At 40.1% G+C, this 25,247-nt stretch overlaps 1 protein-coding gene across 16 annotated transcripts in view; it reads left to right on the top strand.

Moving 5' to 3' along the window:
* RBM47 (RNA binding motif protein 47) overlaps nucleotides 1–25,247 on the top strand; it is a 156,026-nt gene that overhangs the window by 121,727 nt on the left and 9,052 nt on the right. For 14 of the 16 annotated variants that reach the window (XM_019640877.1, XM_019640878.1, XM_019640879.1 and 11 more), the window contains 2 exons: nucleotides 22,043–23,202; nucleotides 24,442–24,648. In XM_019640877.1, the coding sequence (XP_019496422.1) occupies nucleotides 22,074–23,202; nucleotides 24,442–24,648 (1,336 nt within the window). In that variant the 5' untranslated portion in view covers nucleotides 22,043–22,073. Of the gene's footprint in view, nucleotides 1–2,501; nucleotides 2,586–22,042; nucleotides 23,203–24,441; nucleotides 24,649–25,247 lie in introns of those variants that run through there. The other 2 variants (XM_019640872.1, XR_002123818.1) reach the window with 2 other exon arrangements.

Here is a 25,247-nt window from a genome sequence, read left to right as displayed (position 1 = left end):
GTAACTCAACTACTGAGCTATATTGAGCAATTTCAGGGAGATTGGGACAAACTTTGGCAAGAAAGTCTGCCACTGGACAACTGCTCTTTCTCTCAGGTAGATTGCCCCTTGCATATTAACATAGAGTAGGTAGTTCATAAATATTTTTTGGATTCCTCTCTACTCAAATTTTGTGCCACTTTGTAATACTGGTTTATTTTGTACTTCAGAAAATATGTATTTAAATGTGTTGGGACAACTTCCAAAATCTAAAAGCATGAAGGAATCGTAATAGTTCCTCAAATTGGCTCTAATCTTGACACAACACGGATGCTTTTTGACTAAATTTCACAGTTAAAAAGTTTCATTTGCTAATATATTGATCTTTTGTCTCTCTTTGCATTTGAATCACAAACATGAAGAAAAAAGCTACATAACCTAGAACTTAATTTTTCTAATCATTTTCTTCTCTGAAAAATCTGCATTCCTTCCTCCTTTTTATTCCATATATTGACTCTACTAGTTTTCCACGCCTCTATTTTTTTAATTAATTAATTTATTTATTTTAAATTCATTTCAGATGTACAACACAGTGCAATAGTTATACTTTTACCCCTCAAAGTGACATCCCCCTCCCCCAATCTGCCGCCCCACTCCCTCCATATCATACATATCTATTACAATTCCATTGACTCCACTCCCACACTATACTCCACATCCTGTGACTATATATATATTCACTTATAGTTGACATACAATATTATACAACATCAGCTTCAGGTGTACAGTGCAGTGATCAAGCCTCTACCCGTCTTTTTATTGTGGTAAAATATGCGTAACATAAAATTTACCATTTTAACCAATTTTAGGTGTACAGTTGAGAGGCACTAAACACATTCACATTTTTGTGTAAATATCACCACCATCTATCTCCAAAACTTTTTCATCTTCCCAAACTGAAACTTTGTACCCATTAAACAATAACTTCCCATTCCTATCTCCCCCCTACCCACCCAGCTCCTGGCAACCACCATTCTACTAAGTCTCTATGAATTTGACTATTCCAGGTGTCTCATATAAATGGAATTACACAACATTGGTCCTTTTGTGCCTGGCTTATTTCACTTAGCGTAATGTCTTCATGGCTCATCCATGTTGTAGCATGTGACAGAATTTCCTTCCTTTTTAACGCTGAATAAGATTCCATTTTGTATATATGCCACGTTTTGTTTATCCATTCATGCACTGAACATTTGGGTTGTTTTCACCTTCTAGTTATGTGGATAATACTGCTGTGATCATGGATGTATAAATATCTGTTTGAATCCCTGCTTTTAATTCCTTGGGTTATGTATCCAATGGTAGAATTGGTGGATCATATGACAATTTTGTGCTTAAGTTCTTGAGGAACCACTATACTGTTTTCCATAGAAGCTACACCATTTTACATCCCACCAGCAATGTACAAGGGTTCCAATTTCTCCACATCCTTGTTAATGCTTGTTGTTTTCTGTTTTTGTAGGGGCGGTGTGTTTTTTTAATTTTGTTTTTTAATAATAGACATCCTAATGGGTATGAAGTGGAATATCATTGTGCCTCTAATTTGTATTTCCCAAATAATTAGTGATATTGAGCGTCTTTTCAAATGCTTGCCGGCTATTTATGTATCATCTTTAGACAAATACCTATTCAGCCCTTTGCCTGATTTTAAATTGGTTGGTTTGTTTTGTTGCTGTATTATAGGAGTTCCTTATATATTATGGATATTAATTCCTTAATGTTACAAGAGATTAGTCTCTCCCATTCTATGGGCTACCTTTTCACTCTACTGATAGTGTCCTTTGGTTCACAAAAGTTTTTCACGTTGATGTAGTCCAATTTGTCTACGTCTTTCTTTTATTGCCTGTGCTTTTGGTTTCATATCCAAGAAATCAATGCCAAATCCAATATCATGAAGCTTTTCCTCTATATTTTCTTCTAAGAGTTTTATAAGTTTTAGCTCTTATATTTAGGTCTGTGATCCGTTTGAGTCAATCGTTGTAAATATATGGCATATGGTTAAGAGCCAGCGTTCTTTTTAAAGAGGTACTTTTCAATCCCACTAAATCTCAATGAAGATGTGTTTGAGACACTATTGACATCTAATACTCATCCCCACTTATTTTTCTACCTAGTGAAGGCTTTGGTGGTTTCCCAACAGACAGGTCACAGAAAGCTAAAGCAACTGGGGAACTAACAGCTCAGCTGCTCAACTCTCAAAACTAGGATACAGCAATGAGGGGGTGACTGGGATCAGCAAGTGTTTTGATGTAAACATACTTGATGAAATCCCCAATGAAAGAAAAACAGAAATAGATAGCATTTTAGGCTAAAAAGAAAGTGTGTGTTATATATGTACACATGTTTGGCAGCAGAGGAAAAGAGAGAAGACACTCCACACTGAATGCGGCTGTGAATTGTGGGCTACAGCCAATATTTATTTATTTATTTTCATACAAAAATTTCTCTCCACACTGTTTTAGAGACACAAAACTAAATGAGCCAGGGCCGGCCGAGTGGCGCGATGGTTAAGAACTGGCTTGAGACGCCAAAGGGTCCCGGTTCGGATCCCACATATGATGGCCAGTGACACTGCTCTCTACAGCTAAGATGCTGAACAACAGCTCAACCTGGAGCTGGGCTTCTGTGAGTCGCTGGCAACGGTGTAGGCTGCAGTCTCTGTGGCATGTGGGTTGCCATGGGCTACCGTGTGTAGCCAGCAGCCAGCATGAGTGGCCAGCAGCCGCAGTGAACGGCTGTCCAGAAGCCGGCGACTGATCTGCCTCACCTGGGAAGAGCGCGATGATGGTGACAACTTGCGCCAGTGAAGCAACGTCCTCCACAACTAGACTGAAGAACAAAACGACAGCAACTTGTCTGTTCCCCTTCCCCCAATTCCCCAGCGCTTTTCCCATCCCCCAATTCCCCAATAAAAATCCTTAAAAAAAAAAAAAAACCCCAAAAAACAAGAAAAAACTAAATGAGCCACAGTTAGGTCTCCAAACAGTTTTCCACTACAGTTATCCTAGCTCTGTTTTCTTGTGGCCAGCAGCTAGATGTGCTTACTGTGTACAGTGGAAGGGTCTGCCTAGCCTTCAGTTGCAACATCTTGAGAAGTAAGAAGAAACTGCCAGGCTGTGTAAGCTGCCTCACCTCATATCACCAGGACCAAAGGTCTGCGGCTGACCGGGTGTAGAGATAACAGCCCACACAGATATCACTCATAGCTGCAGGATTCTCCACATGAACTTGATTCTCAACATTAGAACAGGCTATTGGCAGTTGGGTGTCCAAATCCCAAATAACTTAGCGTTAAATCTACTTAAGACTCTGGTTTCAGGCCCCTCTTGGTTTTTATGGGGACTGGTGTATGAGGGATAAACTGCTGCTGCAGGTCCTCTGTTTTCTCTTTGCCATAAAAGGGGATTTGGAGAAAGAGGAAATAACTACTCCAATTAAATTTTCTGAGGCAGGGTAAGATAAGATAAGCCATGCTTTCTAAAAACAGTTTGCAAGACTGGTGGTCTCCTATACTTCCCTGGAAGCATTAAAGTCATTTCACACTTTATTACCTCAAAGAATACCCAGTATTTCTCTGTGAGACTGGGAATAAATGACTGGCTCAAATCAGTGACATTTTTACTGGTATGTGAGTTTTTCATGCTGAAACATTAACTCAAGTGCACACAATGAAAGTACAGATTATGTGACACATGAACAGCAATTATACTCCCAACACTAGTCCCAAGAATTTTCTGTACCTGGAAAATATAAGCTTCCTGACATGAACATTTCATTCTAAGTGCTCTAGGTTCAGTAGAACTCTGGATATATAGTTTCTGTTCATTTGCATTCTTAAAAGTCTACATTTCATGAGTTTTTCATTAATATAGTTCTGCTTTCTATGTAACTTTTATGTAAATTTCCAACTAATTTTAACTGTCTAGTTAAATTATAGAGACTGGGAAAACTGGTTCTCCTTCCCTTTTCTTCTTCTTTTAATACATATCTTTCCACACAATAGAACTTTGGTTTTTTCCAAATATCTTCAAATTCCACCTCAAAAACATTTATAAATTTAGCATTTAAATAATTTGTAGTTGTCTAACTCTTCTCCCTTCCCTAGTTTTAAACCATATATTACTATAGTTGGTTCAAATGGTGAATATCTGTTGAAAACTGGGGTGTGTATGTGTGTGTGTGTGTTTTATTTAAACAATTAAACAGCTAATCATACACTGCCTGTATTCTTATTTATTACTCTGTGGTACTTATTAACCAAGGTAATTATATCCGAAAAGCAGGGATATTAAATGAGAATTTAAGATGAGAAAGAGAAAAAAATATTAAGAAAAAGAAAAGGCCATGGAAATGTGAATAAGGAGGAAAGATGACAGGTGGTAATGATTTTTTTCACACTAAAACCAGAGGTCCCTGTGTGTCACACTTCCGTGAAAAGTGAAAAGGTAAATAAGCAAGTGACATTATTGGATTGAGAACCTTGGGTTTCTCATATAGACATTTGTGAACTTATGTATTATATTGTTAGTATCAGATTAATTTGTGATCTACTTTCCAACTCATTGAGACTCACCACTGCATGGTAGAGAGCTGCCCAGGAGCAGAGAAATATCAGGGAGAAAAGGATCCTACCCAATTCTAGTGTGCGTGAGCTCAAGCACTGTAATACCCAGCTTCTTGAAATACCTGTACATAAAAGAGCATTTGAAAACTGCCTTTGGTCGGACACTGTCTTTGTGCCTATTTTCTTGTGGCATAAAATCTCTGCCAAATCCCTGAAACAATGTAGTAGAAGCTAAGCATATCAACTAAGGCAAAAGAAAAGTCATGGAAGTTCTACAGCTGTGCCTGCTTTACCAAGGAGGCTCTAAGGAGGTTAAGATTTGCATTCAGTATAGTCCATCAATGGCTGATGTGGCTTTTCTCCTTGACACTTCTGGTTCCATGAGCTGTGTATTAGGAATGCTAGCTCCCATAGCAAAGCCAGCCTGTCCATTCTTTAATGGAATATTTTTGGTTATACAGACACACTGCTAGGCAATTCTTTGTATGACTATTTTGTACACAGTTCTGGATGAGGATAAGCCACAAAAAATATAAATAGATAAATGAAAAAAAAAAAGTCCAAAGCAATTTACAAGTAGTTATATGTGATGATAAAATTCTTTTTGTAGTTTCATCCTACCATGTTTCTTATAAATGACAGTGCTCATTCATTGGCTCTTTCATTTCTTAATCACTTATTGAAACATTCTTTCCTTCAGTGCTAGGCACTGGGGATACCAAAATAAGGGTCCCTGCCTTTGAAAAGTTTCAATTATAGCTAATGAAGTAAACCATACTGTTTTACTTTTCTAATACATTTCAAACAGTGTAGAAGAAAGTGGAAATAGCCTAAAATATCTAAAATCACTTTATCATAAAATTTTATGAATTTTACTTTTTCTGTTATTAAGGGGCCTCTCTCAGGTGGCCCCATTTCTAATAGAGTCCTTTGAAAAGACTGAAAAACAAATGAAGTTGATAAAATGTGCCATGATATTCACAAATACCCACCCAGGTTCCTTCTCATGCCAATGAACTCATGGTCTTCCTTTCTTTTCCACGTTGTTATAATAAAAAATTAAGCTATTGGGTGTAAGGCTTTATTTAACCTTAGCCATATTTTTGCTAGAAGGACCTGCCTGTTCATTTGTTTCTCATTATATACAAAAAAAAAAGTCCAAATATCACCAGAGGAACAAAGCTAGAAAGCTACGTAAAGAGAGAACAACATTTCAGCATTTAATGAATAATAAGAAAATGTATTTTCTGGATTAGTTTCAAGTTGCATTTTAACGCATATTGTCTTTGACTCCCACTGGAAAGTTCACTTTCTTTTATATTTTTTTCTCTTTTTTTCCCATAAAGAACCTATATAGTCATACCATCATGAAATATTGTTGTGGTATTTGAAAATATTTTTAACTTCAAAAATACCCCACATTCAGCTTAAACATTTATAGAAGAAAGTAACCCATGACTTACTCAATGTTGAGAGTATTCCTGGCCAAATGACATTTCACCGTAACTATTGTCCTGAGGTGTACGGGCCAATGAAATACAAGGATATGAACATTACATAGGATGTTTTTTCCTGCGGTAGCAAATATTCTTACATAGTCACAACTGAAATGACTAATGTAATCAAATAAAATCAGAAGGTCACACCTAGAGCTGAAGCTAATGTTTGACCATGTCACGCGATTTCAGAGCCTTTGTTTCAGGACAGGCAATTTGTCATTTTTCTTACAAAGAGACCTGTGATAGTCTCGTATACTACTATTTCACATACTGCCAGAAGGTAATACAAGAATATATCCTATAAAGTATGTACTCATGTCTAATATGAGATAGTAATAATAGACCTTACTAATACTACATAACTACTACTTACAAACTATTGATATAGTTTGAAATTGGGAAGAAAAGAATAGCATTTACGTATCATAAAGACTGCAAAAGCTTATATTTGGGAAAGTTCATTTTCTAAATATGTTTTGGCATAAATTCAAGAAACCAAACAAATGAAAAATATCCTTTACACACAAATTTTAGAATTTTTAAAAAGCTGTTTATATGTGGATCTCTACTATATATGGAATGTCTGGGTTTTGTTTTGAATATAAGCAGACTCTGCTGTCAAGTAGAAGTTAAACTAGAAACTGTCCCCCCAAAGATAGGCTTCTTTATTAAGCCATAATCTCAAATTTACCATTATCTAGTTGTAATTTTGAACTAAGCACATGATCATCCCTGTTCTGTTTCTACATCAGGAAAATGGTACTGATACTTTTGCATAGTATTGTAGATACATATAGATACATACAGGAAAAATAGATGATAGATAACTTGAGCATATTCTAAATGACATGGGGGACTTCTTATCTATAGGAACTCTATTATGAACCTCTTGGCAAATTAAATAATATTTTTATAATAAAAATAATCATCCATGAAACTGCCAGTTCATGCTGGCCCATAAAGTTTTTCTGAGAATATTATGCTTAGGCTTCTCAAAGTTGTGTTGGTAATTTTAATATCCATAATTAATAAACAATATTTAGGACCTACTACATCAATGGGTAGGCAGACAACATCAGTGTAGGTATACTAGGCACTATAAAAAGAATATACTTGAAAAATTGGACAAATATAAAAAAAAATTGGTTTTTTGTATAGTCATTAGTTTAAAAAAATGTGACATTATAAGCACCCATCTCACATGTATGTACAGTGTCTTAAAGCACTTTTCCATATAAATATAGAAGGTAATAACTACATAAGTTTCCTTCCAGTTCATCCATAAGTTTTTTGAAGTAAGTTCCCTAAGATTCTTTAACTTTTGAAATTCCATTGTCAGGCAGAAAATTTATGATACTCAACTGTGACTATATAGTTTTCAAAAGATCCTTAAAAAACATCTACTGTTTTGACCAACTGAAATGATGATGATCATGATATGATGGTGATAAATGGATTTGAGCATTTACTGTCACCAAGTACTTTTCTAAGTGTTTCATATGTGTTCTCATTTAATCGTCACATCATGAGGCATATTATTACCATTTTATAGATGGTGAAACTGAAGCTCAGGGAGATTAAGTGACAGGTGTGATGGCACTTGTTTCTCAAATGGGAGAGCCAGGATATGAAGGCAGGCAGTCTGGCTCCAGAGCTTGGGTGTGTCACCACCGTCCCCACCGTCCCCACTGCCTCACCATAGTCCCATATTCTCACTTCAGCATTTAGATTATGTGAACACACATCTAGTCCTTAAACATTTCCATTTAATAATCTAATTCAATAAATTTTTAAGTCTAAAAAATATGATTTAAGCATGTTACCTACTTTATTAAAGGCCAAAGATAGGCCATGGAACAGTTTGCCAAACTCTCTGAAAGCTTAGAGAAGCAGTGGTGAAGGTGGGAGGTGCAGTGAGGCATATGGGAGAAAGGAATGATTTCCCAACAACTTTATTGTGGATCTGTGCTTGAGTTCCCTTCAACTGTATCAACCAGTGTCCATTTCTCACTGATAATGCTATTGGGTTGTCGGAAAAGTCATGATGTATTTTGTCTATGTTTGTCAAAAGTCATTTATTTATATTAAGAACAAAAATCAATCAATGATATATTGCCCGTTTTGTTTGATAACCTTATGCCATTTTTCAGTGAGCTTCATAATTCCTCGTTCATAGAAGGACCTGTCTTTATTTGCGAAAAAGTGAACAAAGTGCTGATTTACAGCCTCATCTGAATTGAGTGTTATACCATGCAAGGAGGTTTGTTTGTTTGTTTTTAAGATTTTTTTTATTGGGGAATTGGGGGGATGGGAACAGTGCTAGGGAATTGGGGGAAGGGGAACAGACAAGTTGCTGTCTTTTTTTTTGTTGTTCTTCAGTCTAGTTGTGGAGGATGTTGCTTCGCTGGCCCAAGTTGGCACCATCATTGCGCTCTTCCCGGGTGAGGCAGATCAGTCGCTGGCCTCTGGACGGCCGCTCACTGCGGCTGCTGGCTGCTCACGCTGGCTGCTGGCTACACACAGTAGCCCATGGCAACCCACTACCACAGGGGCTTGCAGCCTACGCTGTCGCTGGCGACTCACAGCAGCCCAGCTCCAGGTTGAGCTGTTGTTCAGCATCTTAGCTGGAGGGCAGGGTCACTGGCCCTCATATGTGGGATCCGAACCGGGGTCCTCTGGCGTCCTAAGCCAGTTCTTAACCATCACGCCACTCAGCCGGCCCTCATGCAAGGAGTTTTGAAGAGAGTGAAACAAGTGGTAGTCTGACAGCACAAGGTCAGGCGAGTATGGTGGATGTGGCAACACATCCCATCCAAGCTCCAATAATATTTGACGGGTGATCAAACTTGTGTGTGGTCTCACGTTGCTGTGATGGAACACAACTCCTTTACAATTAACAAGCTCTGGACGTTCTGGATGATGGATTCGTTCAAACTGTCCAGTTGCCGACAGTACACATTCGAATTAATTGTTTGGTTCCTTGGTAGGAGCTTGAAAAACATGACACCTTTAAAATCCCACCACACTGAGAACATAACCTTCCTCTGATGAATGTCTGCTTTTGATGTCATTTGAGGCGAATCATCACATCAGGACCAAGACTGTTTGCGCATCACATTGTTGTAAACAATCCACTTATCACCAATTATCAGTCGCTTCAAAAAAAGATTGTTTTCCTCACATTTAATGAGCATATTGCAGATGTTTATCTGTGCTGTCAAATGAACTTCTTTGAGTTCATGGGGAACCCAAATATCAAGCTTGCTTACGTATCCCAGCTTCTTCAGGTGGTTGTGAACACTTGAATAATGGATGTTCAATGTTTCTGCAATCTTTTGTGTCATGTAACATGGGTTTGACTTGGTCAATGCCTTTATTTTATCATCATCAATCAACCTTGGTGGGCCTCCTTGACCGAGGAGCGTCATTGAGATCAAAATCACCAGCATGGAATTTCATGAACCATCGTTGGCACTGACGTTCTTGTAGAGCATTGTCACCGTAAATTTCATGCAACTTTTCACAAGCTTGACGCGTGTTCTTCTCTTTATGGAAGTAAAACAGTAAAATATGGCAAAAATGTAGTTTGGTCTTCCATCTTCAACTTGTAAAATCTCCAAAACTAAATAAACCAAATCGCTCAATGTTTTGTTTTTTTTAAATGAAGCTTGAACTGTCAGCTGTCAAATGACATAGCAATAACATCGATGCGAATGATTCTGGTACTTCCAAAAATGAACTAGTGCCATCTGTCGCAAATATGCGTCATGGTTTTTCCGACAACCCAATATTTTTCTGTTAGCACTGGCTATAGCAAACCCTACTATATCACTAAGAAAATAGCAAAGATAGAGTACCATGGTAGAAAGAGCTTGGGCTTCAACATCAGCTAAGTTTTAATCTGAGTGATTTTAGGCAAATTATTTGATCTCTCTGAGCCTCAACCTTCTGATCTTTAAAATTAGGGGGCAATAAGAGCTAACATTATCAAACCCTTACTATGTATAGTAAGTCCTCACTTAATGTCACCCGTAGGTTCTGCGATTTTAAGTGAATGATATATAATGAAACCAATTTACCATAGGCTAATTGATATAAACAAAAGTTAAGTTCCTTCCCATCTCATCAACATTATAACAATATGACATTGAACAAAATGACGTTATTCGAGGACCTGCTGTACTTGGTTTAGTTCTAAGCTCTTGGTCATATGTAATTTCATTCATTCCTCCCAGTGACACCTTGAGATAGTGATTATTAGAACCACTATTCTCATTTTTCCAATGAGGACGATGACAAACTAAGACTTTAAATAATTTACCAACATCATACAGCTACACAGTTGAAGAGCTGGGGCTCACACCCAGGTAATCGGACCCTAGAGGAAAGGTATTTTGCTGTAAAAAACCAGACAGGAAATATTTTAGGTTTTATAGGTCATACTGTCTCTGCTGCAACAACTCAATTCTGCCATTGTAGCGTGAAAGCAGCCATAGATAGTATGTAAACAAATGGACATGGCTATGTTCCAATAAAACTTTATAACAGTGAGAGAGTCAGATTTGGCCCACTGGCCGTGGTTTGCTGATCCCCTACTTCAGAGTCCACATTTTAAACTTTCGCTCATAGAGATATCATGTAACTTTTTGAGAGATTATTTCTAGTCCATCTCCTTCCCACCAGGGATGATTGAATTTAAGTCATCTATACTCTCTTAGTGCCATTTTCTTCTTAGCATGAGTAAAATACACTCTACAGACACTCTTCCAGAAATACTAGACATGCCGTGGAACAATGTCCTTCTCTGAAATTACCTCACTGTGCTAAATGATGACAGTCAGCAGAGTGTCTTGGCTCATAAAAATACTCAATAAAATGGATTTTGATTTTCATGATTTAAATTAATTCACTCCATTGCAACATCATTGCTTACGTGTTGTATTTGCAATAATGTGACATATAATTAGCTCTGAAGTGTAGGAGGATAAGGAGAGCTCTACTCTTAAAGATTTTCCATCTCTAAATATAATAAAACTAGACATGGGCAGATTTTCAGTCCTTGTCCACCTGTTACAGCTGGGTTACTCCTTGGATTCTGCTTTGACCCATGGTCCATTGTTGCTTATACACCTTACTAAGCCACTGTTGTAGCTTTGGCACTCAATAGAATGTTCATTGAAAGAATGTATGTGACTTCCTGGGGTTGGATAATCCTGTGTGGCTGCCCATCTTTGCTCATGGTGGCCCCGCTGCTGCTCTCCCTTCTTCTCCCTCCTCCGTCACCCACCCTTGGTAGACTAGCAACCCCAAGGACTGTAGGGTAGTCACCACTCTATCCCCAAGAACCTAGTACAGCCTAGTATACAGCAAATGTTCAATCAGTGTTTGAATGAATGAACGCATACACAAATATTGTTTAATTATCTATTCTATCAGAAGATTTTGTCTATGGGGTAAGAAAGGTTGATTTTAGTACCAGTGAATGGACTGTGTCTCAGGAACACATCTTTAGTGACTTCTAATAGTATATCTTAAAACAAAACAAAACAAAAAACTCTGAATCTTAAGGGAGGCATTCTACATTATTGAAGAAACCAGCAGTGACATTTGAGAAAAGTCCAAATCTTAAAAACTAGATTGTCAGTTTTCACATGTCCATAAAGCAAAAGGGTCTGAATTTAAATAAGGCACTTCTATAGCTTGGCAGATCCTTAGCCTGATTTCAAAAGTGGTGTTTGTGTGACCCAGGCTTTTCAGTTTGTCTGTGATGACAAATCAATTCAACACCAGAATGAATCAGTCTGATAGGGCTTTATGGTGGTAGTTGCTGGGTTTGAAAAACTAAGTTGATGGGTTTTCAACCAAATTAAATGAGTAGTTTGGCATCATAGAGACACTACCTTGGACCTTTGAAAAGTGTTGGACATTTCTCAGCCTTGTCAGCCTTGACAGTAAGAGACAGATCAAGACATTGAGTCCATGCTGGGGGTGGAGAGTATAAAATAACAACTTCTCTATTTAATTTAATACCTGCCATGTGCACGTATATAATCTGCTTATAGCTCCAAGACTTGATCAGGGATTCTCGACAATGAGCAATTTTGGGTTGTCAAAACATGGGGGCTGGGGTCTTCTGGCATCTAAGGTAGAGGGCGGAGATGCTGCTGAACATCCTAGAGTGCACAGGACGGTGCTCCTCAACATAGAATTAGCATCCCAAAAATGTCAATGGAGAAGGAGGTTGAGAAACCCTGGATTAAATGATACCAAAAGTCCCTTTGCAGCTGAAATTCTGGGATTTTATGACATTAGATAGTATATGTGAAATAATTTTATAAATTGCAAAGAACTGTATAAAGTCAAGCTACTACTATTATTATATAAGCCTCTGCTGCTGCTTCTCCTTCCTTCTCCTTCCTGGTGTATCTGCTGGTCAGCCTTTCTGTTCCTTGCCGGGTCCTCAAAGATTTCCGTCAAAGGAGACAAGAAAAGGGGTGAAGCGAGAAGTCCTTCCTACTGCTTACTCAGAGTTTGGGAAAACAGTGATCCAGGAGGCAGATGTGTACTGAATTTACAGGTTTTATTATTTTCAGCATTCCCCCATCAGGCTGTTGAGGAAAAAGTATAAATGTGTAATGCATATTTAAAGGAAACAAGATAACAGATTCTTAACGGGTATTGGTGATACTGCCAAACACCCACAGACAGCCCACTCCACCCCTTTCGGGCGGGTGACTTTATCCCTGGGAACCCACAGTGAAATGCCTCATTTTCAGGGATGTGTTGATAGAAATGCCTGGGAAAAGTGAGTCCCTTGGCTTTGCATCTGTTTATCAAACACAATCATTCACCGAATGATGTGCTTTGCCATAACAAAACCTGTACAGGCATAAACACAGTTTAAGACCCAGTATGAATTAGCTCTTCTCAGATTAGCAAGGAATAGACCCAGGCAGGGTATGGCCCAGAATGTCATTACTCCACTGCCTCTTTATCCTCAGGATTTTACCTAAATAAGTGAGTCATGGAAGGATTTTTGTGTGTCCCAAGGGTCATGACCTCAAATAGAATAAGGTTGCCAGCTGAGATGGAAAGCTTCAGTCTTCAGTTTATTGTTTGGGCCCCCAGGATAAATTCCAAGTACTCTGCCTCCATTTTGACAGAACTCCTTTTAGACTTTCAAACCCTGAGGTAACAGAACTGTCTTAGTGCCAGAGGCCTGCCTACTGGTGGGAGTGCTCTCTCTGCTGTTTACTCTAATGGGTGGTGGCAACTTGGCCCAAGGCAGTAAGATAAGCGCTCTGGGTGAGGCCAAATCTTGGAAACTTTTTGCAGAAGCTGCCCTTTGATTCCACCCCCCACCCCACCCCCATTTGTGGCATTAAATGTCCTTTAATCCTGGAACCAATCATCTGAAATGGGTGCTATTACTAGAACCATCTTAGAAATGTGGAAATGGAACTAAGGTAATTTGTCTTGTGTGACATGGATAGTAAGTGGCACAGTCATGATTTGAACTTAAATTTCTTCGACAAAGAAGTCTTTACTCTTAACCAGTACAGTATGTATTTTATTATATCTACATTGTGTGTCAGGTTATGCCTAAGAAGCAACTATTAGTAAAGACAAAAATTTTATGGTATAAATAAGGGACATCAAAATAGAAATCTAACCACAAACAGAGATAGAATTACCTCTTAGATAAATACATTTTTCCACTGAATTAAATTCCAGCTAGTGCTGGAAGACACTGCTCCCCACTGAATGTATCTTCAAATTGCAATGTGTCCGTTGGTCAGAAAATAAAACTCTCGCAAGAATTCCAAACAACACACACACACACACACACACACACAGCAGTGAACCAAAGTTAACTGGTCATTTGTATAATTCTAGAGTAAACGTGTGGCTGTTTTGGATCCTAGGAATGAGTGGGTGGTAAACATGGGAAATATTTCCCAGTACAGTGGGTATCCCTTGCCCTCTAAAACTCTCAGTGCAAAGTTAAAATCCTACTAAAATGTACACTGAACCAGTACTAAGAAGGGAATTCAAATCCTAGATGATTTCTGCTTTAAGTCTGAGTTAATTTTTATTTTACCCTGACAAGCTCAAACTCGACCTCAAACAAAGACAACAAAAATTTTAGGTAATAGTTCAGAATAATGATAGCTTGATTTGAAAGGATATTTTAATCTATTTTATATGCCAAACTGTAAAGTGATTTGTTGCAAATCTATTGCCATGTTTGTTTAATGTTAGCAGCTTTCGGTGAACATTAATACATTTTTTTTTAATTGGGGAATCGAGGGAAGGGGAATAGACAAGTTGCTGTCCTTTTGTTCTTCAGTCTAGTTGTGGAGGATGTTGCTTCACTGGCCCAAGCTGGCATCATCATTGCACTCTTCCCGGGTGAGGCAGATCAGTCGCCAGCTTCTGGACAGCCGCTGCTGGCAGCTCACGCTGTCTGCCTGCTACACACGGTAGCCACTAACCCCGGTAACCCACTGCAGCAGGGGCTGCAGCCTACGCGTCGCCAGCAACTCACGGCTGCCCAGCTCCAGGTTGAGCTGTTGTTCAGCATCTTAGCTGTGGAGGGCAGTGTCACTGGCCCTCATATGTGGCATCCGAACCAAGGCCCTCTGGCTTCCTAAGCCAGTTCTTAACCAATGCGCCACTTGGCTGGCCCAAACATTAATACATTTTTAATGTGTTTGAGGATGGCTATGTATTGGGAGGGTCCTGCCCCAGGAAATTTGGCATCCATAAGGATGACTGATTAGACCTTTTGCATCCAATGCAGCAAGTCTCTTCAGGTTCTTTCTGTAAGATCCTCTGCAAACTGCTATGACCAAGAGTTAGGTGAGAACCAGGCTTACAGGTAGATGCCTAAGCCATATCACTAGCACAGAATCACAATGCCAGACAGTGCAGCTGCTATGAATGGAATCTGGGGGACTGGTACACCAGTCCACACCAGAACTCACAGGCTAGGTTTCCCACACTGACTGGCTTAAAGCTGGGTAGGATAACCTCTTGCCCGTTTCTCTGTAAACACAAGACTCCCACACAGGCAAGACTGTTACCTCAAGTTCAAAAACCTTTTTTTCTGTTTTAAAAGATTTTTTGTTTAGTTCAAATTTCTTTATGCTAACATGTTTTGAGCGCTTGGTGCTAGGTTCTACACTAGGGGTCATTTACTCTTCACCACAGCCCTTTAAGAGTCACTTAGGGGCAGGTGTGGAATGGACTCTAAGCCAGGCTGCCAGCGTTTAAATACCAGCTCTGATGCTCACGAGCTGAAAATGTACTGAATCTCCCTGTGCCTCAGTTTCTTTGTGAGGTAGAAATCCTAATACCCGACACAGACATTGTGAGGACTAAAGTGAGTTGAATACATAAAAAGCTTAGCATACTGCCTGGCACATCATAGGCATTCAATAAACATTGGCTATTATTGTCACCGTTTTAAAGATGAAACTATTGAGACTTAAAGTGGTTAAATGGCTTTTCCCAAGGTTCACAACTAGTAAGTGGAGAAGCCAAGATTTGGACCTAGGTCTCTCTGACTCCAGAGCCTGTATTTATTCAATAGGCTATACAGCTGAAATCAAATCATCCAATCCACTTAAAAACTGTCTTATGTTGATTGGATGAAATTGGGTAATTCTGTGCAATTTATCCAGATTCCTTTTTTATTATTCACACACAAGGTTCAACATAGGGAACCTGCTTATTATTCATTCTGTCCACACCTCTACCCCAAGGAGAATACTGTCATTCAAAAGATAGTATTTCTCACTACTCCTCAGTCACCACCCCCAAACACACACACACACACACACACACACACACACACACACAGATTTACACTCCCACCTTTCTAAAGAGCGTTTTTAAAGCACAACTCCAGTGGTGACTGTGTTTTAACTTGGGGAGCTATAGCCTTATGAGAAATAGATTGTTAGTAAAATTGCTGTACATCTCTTTTGAAGCAGTCCCTGGTCATTGAACATGAATACAAAATGCCTTCATTCTTTTTTTTTTTCTTCTTAAAGATTTTATTGGGGCATTAGGGGGAAGGGAGCAGTGTTGGGGAATTGGGGAAGGGGAACAGACAGGTAGACAAATTGCTGTTTTTGTTCTTCAGTCTAGTTGTGGAGGATGTTGCTTCACTGGCCCGTGTTGGTCATTCTTAACTCTTGTATTTGAAGCATAATTAGTTAGTTCTGTTAACTCTGAGGTAAGCTCCATGAGGATGAGATATACCAGTGCCTGGCACATAGTAAGTAGTCAATAAATATTTGCTGAAATGACTGAATAAAAGGACACAAACCCGTCTGTGTTTGTGTCTCTATTGAAATCTTAAGAAATTGTTCACATATAAGTGTTAGGAGCTGAGCCTGCAACCTTCAGCAGATATCTTTTCTTTCACGTCTCATAAATTAGACCCTGCAGTTAAATGGAAAAGAGCTTAAAATGAGGGAGAAAAGGCAGCTCAAGAACACTGTCTTTAAACTATGTTAGAATTTTAAAATTGGTCCTGAAATTGTCATCACTCAGCATAGGAAACAGGGAAAAATGGCTGTAACACTTAGCAATAGAAATTTACATCTCCTAGTGTAAAGGTCAGCAAACTTTTTCTGTAACTGGCCACATAGTAAATATTTGAGGCTATGTGGGCCATACAGACAGAACTATTCAACTCTGCCATTGTGGTGCAAAAGCAGCCATAGATGATACATTTTTTAAAAAAAGATTATGGCCACATTCCAATAAAACTTTGTTTACAAAAAAGAAAAGAAAATGGCAGGCTGTATTTGGCCCATGCGATGGTTGGCCAAGGCCTGTTCTAAAGCATATCTAACCGTAATAAGTTACACATTCTGTTGCATCTCTATGAGAAACAACTACATAGTTCCCCCTTTGAAGGCATTAAATAAATTATCTTTTAGGTATCTAAGCCTTTGGCTTCAATTCATTGGGCAGCACACCATATGATTTATTTAACTATGTTATATTTGTTATAAAGGTAAGGAGAATAGAGTTTGTAGACCATAAGATTTTCTTAAATGTTAAACTGACTTGGTGTACCTTTTTTTTAAATTGGGGAACAGTGTGTTTTTCCAGGACCCATCAGCTCCAAGTCAAGTAGTTTCAATCTAGTTGTGGAGGGTGTTATTCATGGCCCATGCGGGGATTGAACCGGCAACATTGGTGTTATGAGCACTGTGCTTTAATTGGTGTACCATTTTTTAATGGCTGCCAATGAAATCCTAATTTTGTGGAATCTTATTTTTGTCCTTTCTGCATCTCTGAGCCTTCTCACTTTTGTTTTTTTAGTTTTTTCGTATTGTAACATATACATAACACAATTAACCACTTCAACCATTTTAGGTGTACAGATCAGTGGCATTAAATACATTCACACTGTCGTCTTCCTCATCCCTAATAAACTCAGTAAACACTAATTCTCCACTCACTCTTTTCCCCAACTCCTGGTAACCACCTTTCTACTCTCTATCTCTCTGAATTTGACTATTCTAGGTACTACATATATGTGGAATTATATAATAACTGTCCTTTTCTGTTTAGCTTATTTCACTTAGCAAAATGTCTTCATGGTTCCTCCCTGGTATAGCATGTGTCAGAATTCCCTTCCTTTTTAATGCTGAATAGTATTCCATTGTGTATACATACCACATTTTCGATATCCATTTCATGTGTCAATGGACATTTGGTTGGTTTCCACTTTTTGGCTATTGTGAATAATACTGTTATGATCACTGGTGTACAAATATCTGTTTGAGACCCAGCTTTCACATCTTTGGGGTATATACCCAATAGTGGAATTACTAGATCATGTGATAATTCTATGTTTCAGTTTTTGAGGAACTGCCATACTGTTTTCCATAGCAGCTGCATGATTTTACATTCCCATCAGCAATGTGCGAGTGTTCCAATTTCTCCACATTCTTGCCAACACTTACTTTTCTTAAATAGCCATGCTAATGGGTATGAAATGACATCTCATTGTGCTTCTCACCTGTTTTTATATCAATGTTTATACTTAATGTAAAAGACAGTTTAGATACTGCATTAATCAATGTCTAGTGCAAATAAGATTGTGTGTGTGTGTGTGTATGCACATGCACATTTATTCATCTCCTAGTTCCAAAATTATGTGAGGTGGCTTCTAAGAAAATATAAACAGTAAGATTAATAATATAAATAGCTAAATTCATGGCATTGGAAATATCCAAGACTAAAAAAGTGAAACTTATAGTCCAAATTAAATGAACTTGAGAGAGTTTTGTAATGTTCCATACAGTTACTAAAATTGAAGTGACAGAGTCAATCCTGAACTTTCCAATGGCCAAAGGAAAAAGGAAAAGAGCGCCAGTAACGTGATTCATTTTCTTGGCCCACAGAAATAAGAAATAAGCTATTTTAAATGAGATAATTATGTTACTGATACCAACAGATTTCAGACTGAAAGCAAACAGAATTTTTGATGAATTTAATGGGGTTTGAATTGACTCCCATAGCCTGACCAGTATAACCCTCCGTCGGGCGCAACTGATCTCACAGATTCATTGCACACAAATTTTCAAATACTTAACAGTTAACTTAAGTATTGTGACTCATTGCTTCCGTATCTTCCCCCTCTTCCGTAACCTATCGCCAGTCATGTTTGTGACTTAGTACAGTAAAGACGTATTTCATATTTGAAAATTTGTGTGTAATGAATCTGTGAGGTCAGTTGCACCCAACGGAGGGATAAAACTTTTTTGTCTGTAAAATGGTAGTTTCAAAGTACAATTAGGAAAACAAAAATCAACTGCACATATCTCAGCAGAGTGATAAAGTCTACTCCTTTGGACTTTAGTCAATGTTTTATGTAGTACAACATGTAAGATCTTGAATTGCCTCATACATGCTTATATATGTACCTAGCATTTCCTTCCCAGGCACAGATTATAAATACATATGTGTTTGTACAAATAGTATTCTTAAGAATATATCCTTACCTTCCACTTGGAAGGAGAAAAAGATCTTCATATTCAAATCTGATATTGAAATTTTTGTTTCAACTTGAAACTACAGGAATTAATGTATTCAAATTTAGAGTAGAAAAAAGTACTTCATAACTGGATAATGTTGTCAAACCAACTTTCAAGCACTTGAATAGCAAAGAAAATAAAAAATAAGAATAGCAGTCATATCAAACATATTTTTAAGGGACTGAGAAAGTGTCAAAATTACTCTCAAATTGAAAGAATTGGTCTGAAGTTTTACCCAGAAGTTTGGATGGAAGATAATAACTGACATTTGCTGAGCATTTACAATGTTCTAGGCGCAGTTTAGTGTGCTTTGTATGTATGAACTCACTCCTCTAAACTTAATATTAATCCTCATCATCATTCCCATTTTACAGATGAGGACGCTGAGACATGGAGCAGTCAAGTATCCTTGCTCTAGGTCATACAAGTAGGAAGTGTTAGAGCTAGGATTCACACACAACCATGGAGTCTGGCTCCAGAGGCCACGATTCCCCACTAAACTATATACTGCCTCTGATGTTACAGCAGATAAACCAGGGAAGTACTGACTTGGCCAACTGGCAAAGAAGCATCTCAGATTTCTGTTTTGTCACTGTAATTTGTTTTGTTTTTTCTTTTGATGAATTTAACTATCCTTCAAATTTCCCTTAATACTCTTGGATACAATTCCTACTGGTAAATTTTAAAAATAAATGATGCTCCAGGTTCTAGTTAAATGATGAAACCTTATGCAGCCATTAAAAATTATATTTTTACAAAGAGTTTTAAGACCATAGAGGAATGCTTATAAAATGAAGTAAAGCAGCAGGATTTAAATTTGTTAGAAGCCAAGTTCCACCCCTTCCCTCAAAAAAACCTATGTAAGAAAAGATGGGAAAGTTTAGTTTTGGCTACCACTAGGTAGCAGAATTAGGAATGATTTCTTATGTACTTAATTGTACATAAAATTTACTTGAATACTTTCATAGTCCAAAAATAGAAATAAAACTTCATTTTTTTTAAAATTTTTATTGTTAGTTTCAGGTGTACAGAACAATGCAATAGTTACCCTTTTCACCCTCACAAAGTAACAACCCCCCTCCCCCCATCCACTGCCCTCCCAACCCCGATATCATGCTTATCTATTACAATTCCATTGAATCCGTTCCCGCACTCTACTCCATGTCCCGAGGTTATATGTATATATAATTATAGTTGACATACAGTATTATTCAACATCAGTTTCAGAAATACAATGCGGTGGTCAGGCCTCTACATCAACTATGAAGTGGACTCCCCAAAAGGACATGGGTCCATCTGGCCCCCTAAGAAATGCTTACAACATTATTGATTGTATTCCTCGGACTGTCTTTTTCTATCCCTGCGGCCATATTACAATTACCCAATTGTATTGTCTCATCCCTTCCCCTTCTCCTTCATCCCCACCCGCTCTCGACTAGCAACCCTCAGTTCTTCCTCTGTGTCTCTGAGACTATCTCCATCCACTTCTCCCATCCATTCAGTTCCTTAGAATCCACGTATAAGTGAGATCATATGATATTTGTCTTTCTCTGACTGACTTATTTCACTTAGCATAATTAAAACTTCATTTTTTACAAGGCCAATCGGAACTTTTCATTACAAAAGCCCAGTACACAGCTCCTTGTGACAATTGTATTGTATAATTTAAAATTGTTTCCACAGAGCCCTGAGCTGTATTAGTGAAGGTGGCACAGTTTAGACCTCTACTGTCATATGCGGTTATTTAATTTTTAGTTAGTTAAAATTAAATAAAGTGAAAAACTCAGCTCATCAGTCATATTAGCCCCATTTCAAGTGCTCAGTAGCAACACGTGGCTAGTGACAGCTTTTCCATCATCACAGAAAGTTCTAGTGCACAGCACTGACTTCTAAGTGCACACAGACTCTGCAGCTAAGCAACTTGGAATAAAGTGCTGGTATGAGCTGACACTTGCTGTGTGAAATGGGCAATTTACTCAACCTCTCTGAGCCTAATTCCCCATAGACAAATTGGAACTAATGATAATATTACTTAACATGTAAGGCAATTAAGAAGACCAAATAAGATAATGCATGTGACACTTCTCTGAAAACTATAGTGTGGCTTACCAGGTAGTTGCTGTTTCTCACAAGTCCCCGTTTGAACTTAATCTCTTTGTGGACTGATTCTAAATCCATGAATGGTTCATACCAAGAATTCTGCTTGAATGAATGGCACCACAAAAACCAGACTTAGCTGCTCTTTATCACAGTTCCTAGGCCAAGTCCTGGGCATTGTGTATGATCCATTTCTTCCTTGTAAAAAGCTTCAGCGCACAGCTCTGTGTCTGTCTTGTGCAATAAAGACTCAAAATTTTCCTTAACAGTGTCAGTACATTGCTCTATTTCCATTAGTAAATGAAAAAAAAACACAAACACCTCTTTAAAAGGAAAGCAAAGGAAGAGGCTTTGTCTGCCAACGAAATAAATGGGGTAAAATGCTATAACTAAAAAGTAATCAATCTGAGTTGACAGTGCATGAATTGAGCAAAAAGATGTTGCCATATGCTGCTGCAAGAACATGAGGTTTTCACTGACAATTACAGCAAGTTCTCCATGCTTCAAAGCTGCTGGGGTACTGAGTAAGCGGAAGCACTTGCTCATTCTGAATTTTTTTTTCTTCGTCACTTCTGGTTTTTCCTGAAAAACAACTTGACTCATTTAGACTATTTTAGAGGTGCTGCATTTCCAGAGCCATCTCCATCTGACTTCTCATTTAACCATCTGACGGTTAAGCATGAGTCTTGGGTGTCTTCAACAAAAAGCGGGTGGGAAGAGTCAAGGTCTGACTCAACTCCATGCAGATTCCACACTCACCCTCCCTCTGTCTCCTCCAGGTTTCTGCAAGCCGTGGATGCCTTTGACATTATGACCGCAGAGGATTCTGCCGCAGCCATGAGCAGCGACTCCACCGCAGCGTCCTCTGCCAAGGTGCCGGAGGGCGTGGCCGGCGCGCCCAACGAGGCTGCGCTGCTGGCGCTGCTGGAGCGCACAGGCTACAGCATGGTGCAGGAGAACGGGCAGCGCAAATACGGCGGCCCGCCCCCGGGCTGGGAGGGTCCACACCCGCAGCGCGGCTGCGAGGTCTTTGTGGGCAAGATCCCGCGCGACGTGTACGAGGACGAGCTGGTGCCCGTGTTCGAGACCGTGGGCCGCATCTACGAGCTGCGCCTCATGATGGACTTCGACGGCAAGAACCGCGGCTATGCCTTCGTCATGTACTGCCACAAGAATGAGGCCAAGCGTGCCGTGCGCGAGCTCAACAACTACGAGATCCGCCCGGGCCGCCTGCTCGGCGTGTGCTGCAGCGTGGACAACTGCCGCCTCTTCATCGGCGGCATCCCCAAGATGAAGAAGCGCGAGGAGATCCTGGAGGAGATCTCCAAGGTCACCGAGGGCGTGCTGGACGTGATCGTCTACGCCAGCGCGGCCGACAAGATGAAGAACCGCGGCTTCGCCTTCGTGGAGTATGAGAGCCACCGCGCCGCTGCCATGGCGCGCCGCAAGCTCATGCCCGGCCGCATCCAGTTGTGGGGCCACCAGATCGCCGTGGACTGGGCCGAGCCCGAGATCGACGTGGATGAGGACGTGATGGAGACCGTGAAGATTCTGTATGTGCGGAACCTCATGATCGAGACCACGGAGGACACCATCAAGAAGATCTTCGGCCAGTTCAACCCGGGTTGCGTGGAGCGTGTCAAGAAGATCCGGGACTATGCCTTCGTGCACTTTGCCAGCCGCGAGGATGCCGTGCATGCCATGAACAACCTCAATGGCACTGAGCTGGAGGGCTCGTGCCTCGAGGTGACGCTGGCCAAGCCCGTGGACAAGGAGCAGTACTCCCGCTACCAGAAGGCAGCCAAGGGTGGCAGCACGGCCGAGGCCGCAGCGGTGCAGCAGCCCAGCTACGTGTACTCTTGCGACCCCTACACGCTGGCCTACTACGGGTACCCCTACAATGCGCTCATCGGGCCCAATAGAGACTACTTCGTGAAAGGTTAGTGGGGGCTGTTCTCTTCATCTGCTATGCAGGCAGTGACAGAGGTGTTGTGGCTGTAATTGACTGAGCTGGTGGACACTGACCCACCCTGATTTGGGTGTCAGTTCTGTGTTCTGTTCTTTGCTGGCACTAAAGGCATTCACTTCTATAGCACAGAGAGGTTCAGATTGTTCCTATGTATGGGGTGAATGGTAGAATCATGGGGGTATGTAAGCTGTTGTGTGCTGCCCTTTTAGGGTCTACTCAATTGGGGGCTAGTCTCTAGATACTTAAGTTAAAACCTACTTGTGAAATTATATCTTTAGAACGTTGGAGAGTAGGGAGCACACTGTTGTTGGTTTGGGGTTTTTTTTGTTTGTTTTTAAATCATTGGCTAGGGTACAATGAAACTAAGCATTACACTGGGAAACAAAATACACAGGCTCTGGGTCCTGCTCTCAGATTAATTGGCTCTGTGACTTCAGTCGGTCTCTTTCACCTCCCTAAGCCGTTTTCTCACGCATAAAATGAGGAAGGTGAACCACCAGATCCACTTTCAGTTCTAACTTTTTTTACAATGTGTAAACGTTTTTCTTTATTGAAATGGCAATTGCAATCCTAGGAACTCACTCTGCAAGCAGATATACTTAAAATGAATAGAATAGAAAGTGGGGTTTTTTTGTTTGTTTTTTTTTAAAGATTTTTATTGGGGAATTGGGGGAAGGGAACAGCGCTGGGGAATTGAGGGAAGGGGAACAGACAAGTTGCTGTCCTTTTGTTCTTCAGTCTAGTAGTGGAGCACGTTGCTTCACTGGCCCAAGTTGGCACCATCATTGCGCTCTTCCTGGGTGAGGCAGATCAGTTGCCGGCTTCTGGACCGCCACTCACAGCGGCTGCTGGCTACACACAGTAGTCCATGGCAACCCACCTGCCATCGCAGGCAACTCTCGGCAGCCCAGCTCCAGGTTGAGCTGTTGTTCAGCATCTTAGCTGTAGAGGACAGTGTCACTGGCCTTCATATGTGGAATCCGAACCGGGGCCCTCTGGCGTCCCAAGCCAGCTCTTAACCAACGCGCCACTCAGGCGGCCCCTAGAATAGAATGTTTGAAGCATCTTTACGTTCATTGAAGAACAAAGGTGTAGCCCCCTGCAACTTAGATTTGGGGCAAACACCTAAATGCCAAGATCCTTCAGTTAAGGTCTGCCCCCCTGTACTGTCACTGTTGGTTGCTCATCATTTTTTGTGTTGTTATTAAGCAGGCAGCATAAGAGGCCGGGGTCGAGGTGCAGCTGGCAACAGAGCCCCGGGGCCAAGGGGTTCCTACCTTGGGGGATATTCTGCTGGCCGTGGTATATATAGCCGATATCATGAAGGGAAAGGAAAGCAGCAAGAAAAAGGATATGAACTTGTACCGAATTTGGAAATCTCTGCTGTCAATCCAGTTGCCATTAAACCTGGTACAGGTCAGTATAAACCAGAGTGAGAACCCATCCATTCAGCCTAAACCCCAACCCTCTCTTTGAAGTGACCCCCAAACCTACCTCATGCTCTTTCATCTGCACATGGGTTCCTCTTCTCATAGGCATCCAAAGATTAGGCAAAGAATGTGGCCTCCTCGCCTTTCTCATCTGGAACTTAAAAGGATGGTCTAGTTCTGACCATGCTCAAGTCAGACTTTCTAGTAGTGGGTTTTTCAAATGGGTGTCACCAACTGTTAGGCTTTCTCTCAATCTATGACTAAGGAGGCAGAGTTGGGGGAAGGGTTGGGGAAAGAATATGAGGCTCTTCTGTATCTTCTACCAGTTAAAAACTGTCTTCCTTACTCAAGCCTATTTCTGCCCCAGTCATTAGAAGCCAGAGGGTGGAGTTTATTGCTGTTTTGAGAGTTGTAGAAAATTCCCCTTTGAGAGCACATAGCACACTACTTGTCCCTTGTGGTGGTCTTAACAAACCAGAATGCCTGGAACAAGGCAGCGGTGAAAGCTTTTGCAGCTGCTAATTGTCTGGATTCTAATTCCCAGCACTCATTTCCTCCTCTTGCTGGATCAGTAGATTGGGGGTA

The sequence above is a fragment of the Hipposideros armiger genome, unplaced genomic scaffold, assembly GCF_001890085.2.
Source record: "Hipposideros armiger isolate ML-2016 unplaced genomic scaffold, ASM189008v1 scaffold_53, whole genome shotgun sequence".
NCBI lineage: Eukaryota > Metazoa > Chordata > Mammalia > Chiroptera > Hipposideridae > Hipposideros > Hipposideros armiger.
The sequence above is the reverse complement of the archived record's forward strand: the minus strand, read 5'-3'. Positions and strand labels throughout refer to the sequence as shown.